This window comes from Oncorhynchus keta, chromosome 4, assembly GCF_023373465.1.
Source record: "Oncorhynchus keta strain PuntledgeMale-10-30-2019 chromosome 4, Oket_V2, whole genome shotgun sequence".
Lineage (NCBI taxonomy): Eukaryota > Metazoa > Chordata > Actinopteri > Salmoniformes > Salmonidae > Oncorhynchus > Oncorhynchus keta.
The window spans coordinates 27,675,158-27,692,203 of record NC_068424.1 but is presented as its reverse complement, the minus strand read 5'-3'; the positions used below and the strand labels follow the sequence as shown (position 1 = coordinate 27,692,203).

At 43.3% G+C, this 17,046-nt stretch overlaps 1 protein-coding gene across 1 annotated transcript; it reads right to left on the bottom strand.

The window, feature by feature from the left end:
- Positions 1-3,323, bottom strand: LOC118372515 (protein FAM110B-like). The gene has a single exon (XM_035758439.2). It carries the CDS (start codon positions 2,689-2,691, stop codon positions 1,615-1,617), a length of 1,077 nt encoding a protein of 358 aa, XP_035614332.1. The 5' UTR covers positions 2,692-3,323; the 3' UTR covers positions 1-1,614.
- Between the last annotated feature and the right edge of the window lie 13,723 nt (positions 3,324-17,046).

The window sequence follows — 17,046 nt, the reverse complement described above, 5'->3', positions numbered from 1 at the left end:
AGCAGTTAATAAGCTATTTAATACAGTAACAAGCAGAATTGAGTCTTTCATAGATATGGTAGCAGTTGAAGTGCTATGCATGTCCTTATACAGTATACATTATACAATACAAAAAGATCTTGGGCCACTGGTACATTGCATTGGTGATGCATTGACACGTAGAGCAAGCCAATAGTCCCCAAACGCAAACCATCCGGTCCTAATTCGCCAAATGAACACAACAGTGACCACATGGAGGGAACTACAGAACCAGTACAAAACCAAATAGAAGTTGATAACATGCTTTGCCAGCTAAAGAGTTTATATTCACACAGCGCTTGGACACAGACACACACGCGGGTATTGATCAAAGCACACAGGAGCAAAGCATCAACACTGAAGTGCAAATAGCAGGACATAATGCGCTCAGCCTCGGGAATGACTTTGAGTAACAGTCCATGAACCCAGACAATGCTGACTCGTTTTTTCCCCCGTTTTTTAAAAAGATAGTAAGGTACTACAGCAGCCATCTTCAAATAAAGGTTCTGTCTGAGAACTGCAGGTTTGGGGAAGCATGCAGGCTGACAGGACAATGTTTTCAGGACCACAAATACCTATTGTAGATCAAATAATGCATAATGGATAATGAGTTACATCCACTGTGTCTACAGGAAGCATTTACAACCTTACTGTAAGCACTAGGTAAACATGATGAAACAGCAGCATATAGGGTTACCGTATGAAAACGTCACAGTTTGACATAGCATCACCCTATAGTGCATCTTATCCTTAAAGGACAAGACAGACCAACACGAATGTTGGCCGTGCGCAGTAGATCACCTGCTGGGTGTCAACGAGCGGTGTCGATTCAACATGTAGAACCGTAGGGAAAGAAAAATAAGGCCAATGTTCTGTGGTCAGAGGCGTTAGGACTGCCACCAGCATGTAGGTATGTCTTGTCCTTTCGTTGGAACTTTGGTTAGCAGTCCTTAGGTCCAAATTTGAATTGTGGGAAGGTTTTGTAATTGGAAACATTTTTATTTGAATGCCTGCTTTAGAATTCTTATAAACACTAATCCATATAACCGTGTTTACCTTTATACAGTATAAGGCCTGTTGTCGATGATTCAAGACATACTTTACACCTATACATGTTTTACTATACATATGCATGTTTTACTTTACATATGCATGTTTTACTTTACATATGCATGTTTTACTTTACATATGCATGTACTCCAACAAGTGTTTTATGTTTACACATTTTACGTTTCTTATTCATGTAGATATTTCATAGTGTTTCTGGATGTCTTCATGAGTGACATTAGTGCTATGACATCTGGCATGATAATGAATAAAAAATAATTCAATTGTATTAACTTACTGTTAATAAATAAGCAAATGCATAATACATGATGATTTATAGTTTACTATTGATTTACAAATGGTTCAAAAATATCAATAATGATATTATACTTTCACATAAATGCACTGTAAGATGCTATGTTCAATACATCACAAAGCGTTTATCAAATACCTATATAGTATTTATATTTATTTAGTGCTTATGGATGGGTTATGAATGCCTTTTGTAGCTAGTTCCGCTAATCATGAACTAATAAAGCTTGAGTCCTCTCAAACATGGGAGACTTTCTGAGACTCTCGTGCATGTTTGATGCTATACAGCCATTTGATAACGCGTGCATTGCGCTCGACGGCAGATATTCCGTAGGGGACGCGCTCAGCCGAGTCCGCGTCGTCTGTCAGGTTGTCGTTGCTATGCAGCGATCGCTCGCAGTCGGAGCTGATCATGCTGGCGCTGCGGAAGTTGAGGGAGAGGAGGTCCGAGTTGGCCCGGGCAAAGCTCTCCACCACACCGAGGCCCTCCAGCTCCCCGGGGTCCAGCCCACAGTAGTTAAAGAAGCGCTCCACGTCAGCGCCTGCCCGGGCATAGCGCTCACTCAGGTCAGATTTGGATCGGTTCAGGGATGGTCTCCGGGGAACAGAGGCATGGGGTTTGGATGGCGGGGGCGGGCCGGAGCCACCGCTAATGCCGGGTTTCACACGGAGGGGCAAGCGCAAGTCTGAGGAGCTGAGTGAGAGGTGCAGCAGGCCCTCGACAGGCCGCTCCTGCAGGAGGCTGGCGCTCAGGTTGAGGTTGGCACCCTGCGTGGGGAACACCCGCAGCGACTCAGCAAAGGAGCGGCGGTGAAGCTCGCTGGACCGGGAGCGCTGTGGGGCCCAGCTCCTCTCCCCATTCCCCTGGCCCGCCATGCAACTCTCTGAACTGTTGAGAAGATTCCGCAGGATCTCTAAATTGAGGTTGGCACGCTTGGCTTGGCCCACATCAGATTTACCGTTGTTTTTGTTGGAGGCTTTGAGGGCAGGGCTGCTGCCAGCTCTCTTGGGACCATATGCAGGGCCACCAGGGGGTCCAGGAGGGCTGGGCAGGAGTAGAGCAGCCGTCACAGGCTCCTGCTTGGCGTTGATCACCTCTTGGCTCTTCACGTACTTGGCCTTGTCCGCCTCCAGCCTCTCCACGGCGCTCATACGATGGGGTTGGTGCTGCTCTGCGGCCTGCCTGCGGAAGTATTCAGGCCCCTTGTTGAGGATCCGCAATGGCACCGCGCCGGGTTGAGCCGGGCCGGCTGTGGCAGCAGGTAGGGTGACATCCTTGCCCACGCCTTCTGACTGAAGCATCTCCGTGGGCATGTCAGAGATTTTCTCCCCCGCCACAGTCGTGCTGGATTTGGTGGTACTACGCACCACTCACAGCACTGCCTCAGAATAACAGACATCCAGCCGGAGGAATGCCCTGCTGCTGCTGCTGTTGCTGCAACCTGCGTCTGGCCAGTATCGATAACACAGCCTCATTGCACCTCCCAGCAGGTAGCACCGGCCCTGTTTTGCCTCCCGTCTATATACAAATCTATATTTATCTATCTCTTTTGTGCTAAATCTATGACTCTCCCTGTATCTATCCCTCTCTCTCTCTCTACATCCTGAAATATCTCTCTCTATTTTTTTCTGGCTGTGCGCAGTCTCGGTCTGGGTCTCTGAGCAGACGTGGGTAATGGAGCCTGTGGCGTTGGTCTTCTTCTCCCAATCCAGTGGATTCTTCCAATGCCGAGATGGATGCAGCTTTCTCCCCCAGTCCTTTGTGCTGCTCAGCCTAGGCAGCGACCTGAAACCCAGCACAGCCTCCACAGCCAATAATTTCACAGGAGAGTTGACATCACTGTTCTAGCAACAACAGGAAGAGAGGGCAAGGTAGGCTTGTGGTTGGCTGTTAAAGCAAAAACTACGATCCGATTGGTTGATCAAGCACCAAGGGGAGGGCTGGGTAAAGGAGTCTCTGTAATAACATGTGGGAAGGTATTATACGGTGGAGCACTACTGATTCTTCAGAGAGGTGAATAGGATTTTCCAGAGTGGAATAAAATGTTTCACATTGAAACATTAATTCCACTATGGTGATGATACTGTCCACATATACTGAAATTATTCCAATCCATACCACAATATGAACCCTCATGGGAAAAAATGTGAATTTAATATGATTTTATGGGGGTAGCAGGTAGCCTAGTGGTTAGAGTGGTGTGCCAGTGATTGAAAGGTTGCTGGATCAAATCCCAGACCTGTTAAGGTAAAAATCTCTTGTTCTGGCCCTGAACAAGGCAGTAATCCCACTGTTTCCTGTCATTGTAAATAAGAATTTGTTCATAACTGACTTGCATAGTTAAGTAAAGATTACTTTTTTAAACCAACTAATGTGATAACGTGAAATATGATGTAATAGGATCTCATGTGAAATAAATGTGGCAACATGGGGATGCAAAATTTCAGCATGTGACAACATTTGAGTACATGTGAAAATCCAGGTGTCAAATGTCATTCAGAATATTTTACTTTAAAAATGCATAATTTACATTATTTCAATTTTAACAGTCCCCCGCTTTGATAGGTGGGTGCAATGTATTGGTGGGGTCATTAGCATATTTGGGGACGTGGTCAAATATATTTGTGTCTACCGACAGTGGCAGTGTTGTAGCATTTTAACTGTCTCATAGTTAATGTTGTTGGAAGTTGAGTGTCTCTTTTGACATGGTCTATTTGACAAATTCTGTTAGAGCTTGGGGCACTGATGAGCGTCACTGTAAAAAAGGTATTGTCTGTTGTCCAGTAGTTTCACTACTGGAATTTGTCTTTTCCTATCTGGAAACCATATGTCAGTAAATTATTGTCAAATTCACAGTAACATACCAGTAACCTATTGTGCCTTCTCTGACTCTTCTGTTGACAACAAGCAACATTACTTGCTAATTGGCAGCCTATCAGAATATTGCAAGCATGGCTTTTAACGAGCTCTTTTTAGTCTCCCAAGAGTGGGAATGGCTTCCCAGTTAATATGACCTGTTGTGTTCTGTTTATAATTCTGTGCTTGTGGGCTGTCAGTTCTCCAGCCTGACATGACTGCATGTGATACCAAATAACTGTATACTATTTAATTAATACAGTACCTAGTCACCATGTCATTGTACTACGCCCTTCCCTACTGCACTTCAGAAAAACAACTAATCATTAACTTCACGTCAGCTTTCTGTAAACCAGTAGACTTTAAACTGCACACTACTCTCTTACCAATACAGCTCCTGAGTGTCATAGGTTCTTATAAAGATTTCAGAATGAACTGTGTCAGAAGGGGTGTTTAACAACTTTTATTAACATGATGATTAACCACTTAAACACATACAACATTTCCAATGATGGTTGCCACAAAAACAACATATTGTACACTACGCCCCCAAATATGCCAATGAGTCCGAGCCAGCACATTGTTCCCACCTACATTTCAGTGCTGTAATAATTGTACCTTATACTGAATATATTGTGTAGAAAAATATAAACCCAACATGTAAAGTGTTGGTCCCATGTTTCATGAGCTGAAAAAAAATCTCATATTTCTGTCTGTAATAAAGCCATTTTGTGGGGAAAAACTCATTCTGATTGGCTGGTCCTGGCTCCCCAGTGGGTGGGCCAGGCTGCCAAGTGGGTGGGCCTATTGGTTGCTCCCATGCCCAGTCATGTGAAATCCATAGATTATGGACTAATTCTTTTTTTTTTTCAATGGACTGATTTCCTCATATGAACTGTAACTCGGTAAAATCTTAGAAATTGTCCCATGTTGCATTTCTATTTTTGTTAATTATAGATTAGCAGCACATGTACTCTAAAAGGCACCGACCAGTACTGTGTGAATTCCTATTTGTACCTCTGAAGGTACCTTATGTGTACCTTTGACCTTTTTGTAAACCAGGGAACAACATTGTACCGTAACCATACTCTTAATTTCAAGAGTGTGTGGATATATGTTCTTGGTAACAAATAAGTATTGGATGTCAATGCTGATACATTGAGGCACTCCAGACGAAATCATATGAAAACGTGTTTTTGGAACATGTCACGCCCTGACCATCGGAGCCGCCCCCGACGGAAGATGCCCACCCGGACCCTTCCCAATTGAGTCAGGTTTGGGGGGGCGGGGGGGGGGTACTGTCACGCCTGTCCATAGAGAGCTGTTTATTCTCTATGTTGGTTGGGGCGTGATAGTGACTAGTGTGGGTCATCTAGGTGATTAATGGTTTATGTTGGCCTGGTATGGTTCCCAATCAGAGACAGCTGTTTATCGTTGTCTCTGATTGGGGATCATATTTAGGTAGCCATTTTCCCCATTGTGTTTGTGGGATCTTGTCTACAGTTAGTTGCCTGTGTGCACACCAGTAGCGTCACATTTCGTTTGGTAGTTTGTTGTTTTTGTTCGGTGTTCATTTATTAAAGGATAATATACGCCTACCACGCTGCACCTTGGTCCATTCCTTATAACGATCGTGACAGAAGATCCCACCAACAACTGACCAAGCAGCGTGCCCGGGAGGTAATGGCATCCTTGTCTGTGGAGGAGATTAGGGAGAGAACATCCTGGACTTGGGACGACATAATGGCAGGAGAGAAGAGCCTGCCATGGAAGCAGGCGGAAGCAGCGAAGGAGGGACAGCGACGAAGTCGGGGAGGTAGGCCACAGGAACCCCAAGACATTTTGGGGGGGGGCACATGGAGCAGACGGCGGAGCCGAGGAGTGAACCAGAGCCAGTCTGGGAGAAGGAGAATTTGGAGGAGAGAGAAATGGGAGAGTTGTTGAGTTGGTGGAGGATGCATGGATTTGGAATAAAGGAACGTGTTGTCAGTTTGGTGCCACCTGAGTCAGGTACTCGTCATGAGAGATGTGTGTTAAAGTTCCGGAACAATTGATGCCGGCTATACACACCAGGTCTCCAGTGCATCTTCACAACCCAGTGCGTCCTGTGCCAACTCCTCGCACTCTCCCTCAAGTGCGCTTTCCCAGTCAGGTGTGTCCTGTTCCTGCTCCTCGCACTCTCCCTCAAGTGCGCTTTCCCAGTCAGGTGTGTCCTGTTCCTGCTCCTCGCACTCGCCCTGAGGTGCGTGTCACCAGCCCGGTGCCAACTGTACTGGTCCCACGCATCAGGCCTCCAGTGCGCCTCCACAGTCCAGTACGTCCTGTGCCTCCTCCCCGCACTCACCCTGAGGTGCGTGTCACCAGCCCGGTGCCAACTGTACCGGTCCCACGCATCAGGCCTTCAGTGCGCATCTACAGTCCAGAGCTTCTGGCGACAGTTCCCAGTCCAGAGCTTCCGGCGACGGTCTACAGTCCAAAACCTCCTAAGACAGTCTGCGGTCCGGAAGCTCCTGAGACAGTCTGCGGTCCGGAAGCTCCTGAGACAGTCTGCGGTCCGGAAGCTCCTGAGACGGTCTGCGGTCCGGAAGCTCCTGAGACGGTCTGCGGTCCAGAACCTCCTGAGACGGTCTGCGGTCCGGAGCCTTCAGCAGGGGTTCTCAGTCCGGAGCCTCCTGCGACGATCTACGGCCCCCCGAGGGTAGATGCCAAACCGGACCCTCCCCTATTGAGTCAGGTTTTGCGGTCGGGGTCTGCACCTTTGGGGGGGGGGGTACTGTCACGTCTGACCATAGAGAGCTGTTTATTCTCTATGTTGGTTGGGGCGTGATAGTGACTAGGGTGGATAATCTACGTGATTAATGGTTGGTTTATGTTGGCCTGGTATGGTTCCCAATCAGAAACAGCTGTTTATCGTTGTCTCTGATTTGGGATCATATTTAGGTAGCCATTTTCGCCATTGTGTTTGTGGGATCTTGTCTACAGTTAGTTGCCTGTGTGCACACCAGTAGCTTCACGCTTCGGTTGGTAGACTGTTGTTTTTGTTCGGTGTTCATTTATTAAAGGATGATGTACGCCTACCACGCTGCACCTTGGTCCATTCCTTATAACGATCGTGACAGAACACTTCACATTGTGACATTCCAATACAAGTTCTTTACCTATAATGCATCTCTGCACTTAGAGTGCCATCTTATTAGTTATCAAATAATTGGACTATTCTCATGTCATTGATTTAATTGACTTATTTCACCAATTTGAGGGTTTGCTGTATAGTTGTCTAATGTTGGTGGGGTATATTATTCAATGTTACTCGTTTTTATCAAGTTTCTTTTTAACAAAGCTGAGATTCACTTTTAATTCCAAAGTGTAAGAATACAGGTGAAATAAGTTGTTAGCACAGGCGTGGTGGCGTAGCAGAAAGATCAAAATGCTGTGAACCAAGAGGTTGTAAATTCAAATCTGAGGTAAGACACGTTGAGTAATAAACATATGTTGAAAACACTGCATGATAAAAGCACTCTGTGTATCACAATGACTTATTTTTGTTTTCACATATTTCACGTGAAATCATGTGGTTTTTCTGTAAGGGAATAATCAATTAAGGATGATTTTTTTACATTAAAAAAAAAATGTAAATACCCAAAACAACCCCAAACCTCTATGTATTATTCATAAAAAAAACATGTATTAACACAAATATAATAACACAAAGGCCTTCCAACACAGACATACTATTGTACTGAAGCATGTTCAAAACTGACTGAATATTATCTCCTGTGTTTGTCCTGTTGCCATGGTTAGAGAGGATGGATAGTTGGATACCTAGATGGCCGTGCAAGGCCAGTCTGGTCTACTTATTGCCCCACCCAACGGACCGGGTGCCACAGAAGCGAAAGAACTTACTGGCAATTTTTTTCTGGTAGTGGCGGGGCAGGTGGAGAGAGCGGGGAGGTCAAAATAAGTAGACCAGTGCTCACATGAGAGAGGGAACGCCCACTTACACAGAAAGGAATCTTCATCATTATTTCCAATGGTAAACTGCCTGAGTAAGACATCTTCATTTATCCACCATCTTTGGTTGGATACCTATTCCAATTTAATGACAGCCCTTATAAATGTATTTCTCATATGTTACCAATGGGTGGCGACAACATACCAGGTTCTACACAGAATGTAGTGCTGCAGATGGATTAAGGGCCCTGCACAAAGCCACAATTTAGTTACTTTGCCTGAGACCTGAATACTTGCTTTAGGTCTTCAAGCTCAGTCTGCAGGCTTTCTCAGGCAGCAGGCTAACATATAGGCTTGTGGTGCAAGGGGAGACCCAGGATCTAAGCCAGACAGTAACACCAGTAACCATCCGGCTCACTTCTGACAGATTTGTCTTGTCAGCCCTGTGATTCGAACCAGCTGCCGATAAATTACTGTAAAATTCACAGTTGCCCCTATGTAGTGCATGTAAGAGAGGATGGGTACATATCCCAATGTAATGACAGCCTCATGAATGTATTACTCCTGTGTTACCATTGGGTGGGGCAACATACAAGGATGGATATTGCGCTGAATACTGCTATTGCCATGAGGTATTGTGCTTGTTTTGTTCGAGAAAAACATGTCAAAAGATCTTCAGGCATTTAACTGATCAATTTGCTATAAACCTCATATTTTCTTTGCAGAATATGTGGTAAAATACCTTTTTGATTTTCTGAAAAATAAAAACTATTTTTCTATGGTTAAAATAGATCACTGCAAAGTACTACCCAACCGATCTGATATGGCACATTTCATTTTGCTATGAATATGCACACAAATGTCAAATAGTCAAGAATACATGCAGTGAATGCAAAGATTATAAAGTGAGCCAATCAATCGTCAGGGAAAATGCTTACGCCAGAATTGGGCCTTAAATGTACGCAAGCCTCAAAGGACTTCCACTTTGATCCACATGTAATGTACACGCAGGGATGTAATATGAGAAGCCAAGCAAGACAATTCAAGTTAATGGTTGTACTTCTGTGCACAGCATGCTATTGAAATAGTTAAATGAATGGTTTCCCATTGTTCACTTGACCTCCAGTCCAGTTGTTGTTTAAGTGGCAATTATTTTCTGCTGATTCAAGATTGAAATCCTGCCCCTGGAGTTATGGCTGGTCTGATTGGAGTGACCCCCCGGCAATGGGAAAAAGTACCCAATTGTCGTACTTTAGTAAAAGTAAAGATACCTTAGTAGAAAATGACTCAAGTAAAAGTAAAAGTCACCCAGTAAAATACTTCTTGAATCAAAGTCTAAAAGTATTTGGTTTTAAATATACATAAGAATTAAAAGTGAATGCAATTTCTAAAATATACTTATAGTATAATATACTTAAGTATCGAAAGTAAAAGTACAAATCATTTTTAAAATCCTGATATTAAACAAACTAGACGGCAATATATATATATATATTTTTTACAGATAGCCAGGGGGCACTCAGACATAATTTAGAAACAAAGCATTTGTGTTGAGTGAGTCCGCCAGATAAGAGGCTGTAGGGATGACCAGGGATGATCTCTTGATAAATGCATGAATTGGACCATTTTCCTGTCCTGTTAAGCGTTCAAAATGTAACGAGTACTTTTAGGTGTCAGGGAGAATGTTTGGAGTAAAAAATACCTTATTTTCTTTAGGGATATAGTGGAGAAAAAGTAAAAGTTGTCAAAAATATAAATGGTAAAGTGATGTACAGATGCCCAAAAACACTACTTAAGTAGTACTTTGAAGTATTTTTACTTAAGTACTTTACACCACTGCTCCCCAGCCATGCATTTTCAATAGTCAATTTCTGATTAGATGATAGTTTTTTAAAATCGTTAGCCTAACATTTCAATCTGACAAAAGGCGGGTGGAACAAAATTAATATTAAAGAGACATTAAGTGGAGTGTCAAGTTCTGCTTTATTAGCCGATGAAACAGTCTACCGAAGAGAGCACTTTTGTCTGGTTTGTGATCTGATCTCAAATCGCTATCGCTACGTTGCATTTGTGGCTGACTAAATGTGTCAAAACACCCTTTACCAAAGCAGTTGTGACCTCTATTACAACTCACGCACCAGCTTGGCCCAACACAAACAAGGCCATTACCATCGTGAAGACCAAGTCTGTCAAGAGATGAATTAAACATGACTTTTCAGTAAACAAGGAGCGAGAGAGAAGGGAGAGACAGAGACTGAACCATACTACCACAATAGCACCCGACCCACCATAGCCCACTGAGCAGACCAGACAGACACCATGGAATAATCCATGACAAAATGTCTTCACGTTGCCTGGCAACTAACTCACTGTGTTGTTTAGCAGTGCTTGAGGCAATAGATCTATGCAAATTTTTTTTTTTTTTACACGCCTCTCTCTATCCCCTAGCTGGCAGCGACAAACAAGCAGCAAGTGGATCTATTCTCACAAGTCAGCACCCTTCAGGGATTGTTGCTGTTATTGATTAATGTGACAGAATTACTTGTCAAAGCTATTGTCCAAGTGTGAATTATAGCACATGAAGCTCTGTGTTTAGACCTCACACTGCTTTCAACTGCAGCTTGCGGACATCAGTAGTCGTTTCAGTGTGAGGTACAAGAAACATGTTCAGTGTATTATACACAGCTGGTTCCTGTCAACAAGCATCGCCAGCCAACACCTATATCCCTTGTATAGATCATTTCATTAAGGCAAGTGTATCTTTCATTTCACCAGCTGTCAAAGCAATGGTAGACTACTACGCAGACCCCTTATCAAATAGTTATGGTGTTTAATTTGTATGCCGATGTATTTATCTATGACAGTCGCTTTGAGGAGTATCTCTCTAAATGTTCTTTGTTGTTGTATTATTGTAGATGGGGGAGTAAGGGAATGTGTGTGTGTGTGTGTGTGTGTGTGTGTGTGTGTGTGTGTGTGTGTGTGTGTGTGTGTGTGTGTGTGTGTGTGTGTGTGTGTGTGTGTGTGTGTGTGTGTGTGTGTGTGTGTGTGTGTGTGTGTGTGTGTGTGTGTGTGTGTTTGCATGTCTTGTCTCTGCAGGTTGATTTAATAGAAACATAGCCAACATATGTTTCCCTCCTGCGTATAGGCCTATCTAAATAACTGACTCTGGTCCAATTATGAAAATGTCTCTGACCAGAGCAACTGATGAAGCTGATATTCTGCCATTCTGTCTGTGAAAGTTGACGAAATGGATGATGAATTTACTTTCAGTACTGCAACACATTGTGTTGACAACCTGAACTTCATTAATTTGACAGCAAATGTGAAATGAATTGTGTTGTTTTATTTTGGCTAGCCACATGTAACTGCATAACAATGACTTGATTGTGCTATTTTTTTTTTAAGTTAACAAAACAAGTATATTGTTTATTTTTTTGCATCTTGCAGGTTGCCTATTCATGGACTGCTGCCTATGTAAGGCGCCCATATAAATAGTATTTGTTTTTCTTCAAATACTCTACATGCACTTGATTGAGCCCAGGCTGGCACAATGGAGCCAATGGGATAATCCCAAAAGTGCAAACCCTTTCCATCTATAATTTTTTTATTGTATAAACAGGACCACATTGACTGAAAATCACCGTATACGCAAAGAAAAATGATTGCTTGTTCAAATTGCTCGACCTACCGTACAGAATAATAAAGTGTGGTGTTTCCACCCAAGGTTGAATGGACAGTTAGCAGTTAGCAGCTGATTGACAGCATAACAAACAGAAGAACCTATTTTCCTGTCCCTAAAAAACATTAATGTTCTATAACTGGTTACCTCAGATGTAAGGACACATTACGTTCGAAATGTTGCGTAGTAGAGCAAACAAAAATGAGAACCAGTTATTCAATGGTAGTCATTTCATTTCCAATTTCTGGCAGTGTTCATTACGCAGGGTCACGGCACTGGGCCGTAAATGTATATTTTCCCAGTGGGTGTGCTGATTGGTCTATCCCAGCCACCCTGACATCATGATTTTTAACCAAAGCTAGTTAGCTTAGAAAGCCAAATAGGTACATATATACAGTTGAAGTCGGAAGTTTACATACATTTTAGCCAAATACATTTAAACTCAGTTTTTCACAATTCCTGACATTTAATCCTAGTAAAAATTCCCTGTCTTAAGTCAGTTAGGATCACCACTTTATTTTAACAATGTGAAATGTCAGAATAATAGAAGAGAGAATTATTTATTTCAGCTTTCATTTCTTTCATCACATTCCCAGTGGGTCAGAAGTTTACATGCACTTCACAGGCCGGTGTGCTCAGTGCCAGCGTCCCGCATTTGTCGGGTGGAGGCTGGCATCCAGCCAGAACGGGTGGGGCCAGCTCTGCGCTGGAGACCGCCAGTGCGCCTCCACGGCCCAGTGTGTGCAGTGCCTCGGCCAAGGAGGAGGCCACCTGTATGTCTCCCCAGCCTGGTGAGTCCTGTGCCTGTTCCCAGAACCAGGTCTCCTGTGTGTCTCCCCAGCCTGGTGAGTCCTGTGCCTGTTCCCAGAACCAGGTCTCCTGTGTGTCTCCCCAGCCCGGTGAGTCCAGTGCCTGTCGCCTGTCCGGAGCTGCCAGAGTCGCCCTCCTGTCCGGAGCTGCCAGAGTCGCCCTCTTGTCCGGGGCCCGTTGCAAGGGTCCCCAGTCCGGGGTCGGCGGCGAGGGTCCTCGCTCTAGAGGCGCCACCTAAGTGGGCCAAGCCGGAGGTGGGGTCTCCGTCCCTCACCAGATCCGCCGCCGTAAAGAAGGCCCACCCGGACCCTCCCCTTGAGAGTCAGGCCGGAGTCCGCACCTTCCAAGGGGAGGGGGGGTACTGTCACGCCCTGGCCATAGAGAGGCTTTTATTCTCTATTTTGGTTAGGCCAGGGTGTGACTAGGGTGGGAATTCTATGTTCATTTTCTATGTTTTGTATTTCTCTGTTGTTTGACCGTGTGGTTCTCAATCAGAGGCAGCTAGCTGTCTATCGTTGTCTCTGATTGAGAACCATACTTAGGAATCTTTTTCCCCACATGATTTTTGTGGGTAGTTGATTTATGTTTAGTGTTTTTCACCTTTCAGGACTGTTTTGGGTTATTCCCTTTGTTATTTTTGTGTTCAGTGTCAATAAACAAACAAACAAACAAACAAACAAACAAACAAACAAACAAACAAACGCTGCACCTTGGTCCTCACCTTCTGTCACCAACAGCCGTTACAGATGTCAAACAGAGAGGCACTGAGTTTGAAGGTAGGCCTTGAAATACATCCACAGTTACACCTCCAATTCACTCAAATGATGTCAATTAGCCTATCAGAAGCTTCTAAAGCCATGACATCACTTTCGGGAATGTTCCAAGCTGTTTAAAGGCACAGTCAAATTAGTGCATGTAAACTTCTGACCCACTGGAATTGTGATACAGTGAATTATAAGTGAAATAATCTGTCTGTAAACAATTGTTGGAAAAATGACTTGTGTCATGCACAAAGTAGATGTCCTAACCGACTTGCCAAAACTATAGTTTGTTAACAAGAAATTTGTGGAGTGGTTGAAAAATGAGTTTTAATGACTCCAACCTAAGTGTATGTATACTTCCAACTTCAACTGTATGTTGGTACTAGCGCAGGTTAACCTACTACAGGGTAATACTACTACTACTGAATTTACATTTACTTGAAAGATGTGTTCCAAGTTGCATACGCTATATTAGTAACTACAGTGTAACTAGTCCATTAACCTCGCATGGGTGCTGGAGGGAGGCTTTGGTCCTGGTAGCAACGCGTTACACATAAGGATATCGGAGTGTCAGGTGTTTGTTTCGACCTGTCAACATCTATCAGTGTACCTCCAGGGCAGTGGGGCAAATTCAGACACCTGGTGTGTGTATAGGTGGGGGTAACGGGGTGAGAATAACTTGCCATGACAAGGGTGTAGAGGTGAAACCTCTTGGATCCTATCAGGACTGCTCCTTCGGGCCCCATTGATGTCAATAGCTTAGGGACCCAATATCGTCAATAGGTTAGACCACATCCAGACAGACCTTTCGTCTTCTATGGTACCTTCATGCGGTCGTGCTCAGTCTGCTGTCGTCACTGTTGTTTAGACCACTGGCCCTCCAGGGTCGTCGTGTCTGAGTGTCTCACCCACTACCTGAATAATTACCCAGCCATCTGCTCAAATATGTCAAACAGACGGAAATAAGAATGCACTCCATGCTCCAGTGTCATGCCCAGAGCTGCAGAACTGGGGAGGAATATGACCTCTCTCACGAAAAGAAAAGAAACAATTAACTCAGAAAGCTAGTGTCCTCACTTATCTCCTGTGAAATATTGATGTCAGCTAAGATGGTGAATATGTAGCTGGAAAGTATATATAGCGAGTTTGTGGCTAGGTATATAGCTTGCTTGCATATGAGAACTTGATATTAGTAGCTAATATAAATTACAATTGTAGCTAGTTCTTGGCTACTGGTACCCTATAGTTAGCTAGCTTTCTCACCTACAGTACCTACCAAACAACGACAAAGAAGTTAGGAAAATTGGAGAGGAAGACAGTGTAACAAAATACAATAGGTGTAGAAGGAGAATTAAAAAGAGTAAGACAGAGAAATGCAAATCAAGCCTTTGTGCTTTTATATTTTAAAATCTAACACCCTGTGGCCTCCTCAAACTCCATTGCAGTCACTTCTATCTGCACAAGAGGATCAAAGTTGGTGTGCTTGAATTGATGAGTAATAACTTCTCCACATATACCCTAGCTAGCTACACATGTCAAAGGCAAAAATAGCCATATTGCACAGAGCTGGAATTCTCCGTAGGCTAACCATGTGTCCTGTATTGAAAGAGCAATAGCACTGAAGACCAGACCGAATGACAACTGATCGCACAATAACCAGCTACCTTGCAAAACCGGGAGGTTTTGCAAGGTAACTTTCACATCCTGCTATTGGCTAAGAACAAATTCAGCATGCTGCCCGAAAGAAACCCCCCCCCACAAAGCAATCATTGGTGACTGAAATGATTCCACTGCGCTTAATGAAAAGGAGCAGTGAGATTTGGAGATTACAGAGCAGTAGGGATGACATAGTAAAACCTGAACATTTGTGTTTCATTACTCAATTTCTACCACGTGGGCTGTATCCCAAATTGCAGAAGCCAGCGTGAGATATTCAAGAATGGCACGAGTTAACAGCAGTCTTTAAAGGGGAAATCTGCAGTTCCAACAATAGCAGAGTGAGCACCCATCCTCTGTTCTGGTAAATGGATGGGAAAAAATGCAACCCCCAGTCAACCACTCTCAAATTCATAGGTGACGCTATGGATGCAAGGACTGACCATCCATGATATACACAAAATAAAATAATAGCCTTATCGATGTTTTGAGGCGACACAGTGTTTGTTGATAATTGTGTTGTTTACAAACAAAGGAATAAAAGAAGGGTGTATTTAGGTCCTGGTGAGGTATGACAGTTGAACAAAGCTCATAAGGCATTTACAAGATGTATTCTTCAATAATCAGTCAGTGTGTACCATATCATTATTTAACCAAATGGATGTAGCAGATTGCCCCTTTAAGAAATAAGTGTATATAGATATAGAACAATATTGTCTAATAAATCTTTATACAACACAATCAAAGACAGACCTTTACCTAAACTCCAGCCGCGATAGACCTCAGCAAGCAAGAAAAAGACGTCATTCATTTCATTACAAATGACCTTGAGGACAAAAACATAACACCAGTGGTTCGCATCGTTAAGCACGCCCATTTATCCAAAGCTCGTAGATAGGTTAGTTGTTGGAGTATTGCCATAAACCAGTGTGATGACAAAATGAATTTAGAGTTTAGGAGGTTGTTTTGATCATTTCGGCGGGCCTTTTTGTGGTTATGTCTCTGTCATTAGAACAAACGGTCGTCTGTAAGATCTCTGTTCTCTCCAGTGAACGCCTCATGATGTTACTTTACATGCTGCAATATTATGGTTCCTTTTGACAAACGTCCAGGATTTTTGTGTTCAACTGGTGCATGGTTTGTTTGTAATGTATTGAGTAAAAGGGACTACTGTTCTGTCATTTTATGACTGTATAGCAACAGAAAGTCTGTTCTCATGCAAATGTTGACAGACCCCAGAGTGTCTCAAATGAACAATTATGCACCTGACAAAACCCATTTACAGTTCAAATCCCTTCCCCTATTCTGATGTGATTTCTGACAAGGCATACTTGTCCGCATACTTGTCATAATCTTTAGTTAATTATCCTAGCATGCCCTTATTAAGTAGAAAACCACACAGGGTCCTTTAAAATGTAAGCCGTTAAAGACATAATTTTCTTTTAATTAATCACTGTTTGCAAATTCAATTAGCATAGCTCAGTTTATTGGCTCAATATTAATTAATTTTTTTCTATAGTTAGACTTGTGAAGACATGCTTAATTGGAACTTTGTTATCTGTGTTAGCAGAGGATTAGCTTGCTACGGGGATGTATTTGACAGGTTACACAATGACAGGCTCGGGAACTGGTTGATGTTATGTAGCATATAGCCTATGACTTATTGTCAAAACCCATTGTAACGACAACAAAAGCAAAAGACCAAGAGGTGAAAACACCCCGAAAAATGGTGGCAAATTGTACGTCATGTCATATTTTGGTCACCTTTTTATTTACTGTGGAAGTCAATTAAGCTCACCTGTTAAGTGTTAAGAATGATCTGAAATGCATGCCTAAATCTGGAATGTGTCAGTTGATGTGAACGTCTACTACACTTACTTCAGGTGTGTGTGTGTGTGTGTGTGTGTGTGTGTGTGTGTGTGTGTGTGTGTGTGTGTGTGTGTGTGTGTGTGTGT

Excerpts from the sequence above, each read along its gene's own strand:
- LOC118372515 (XM_035758439.2), bottom strand. The coding sequence starts at position 2,691 with ATGCCCACGGAGATGCTTCAGTCAGAAGGCGTGGGCAAGGATGTCACC.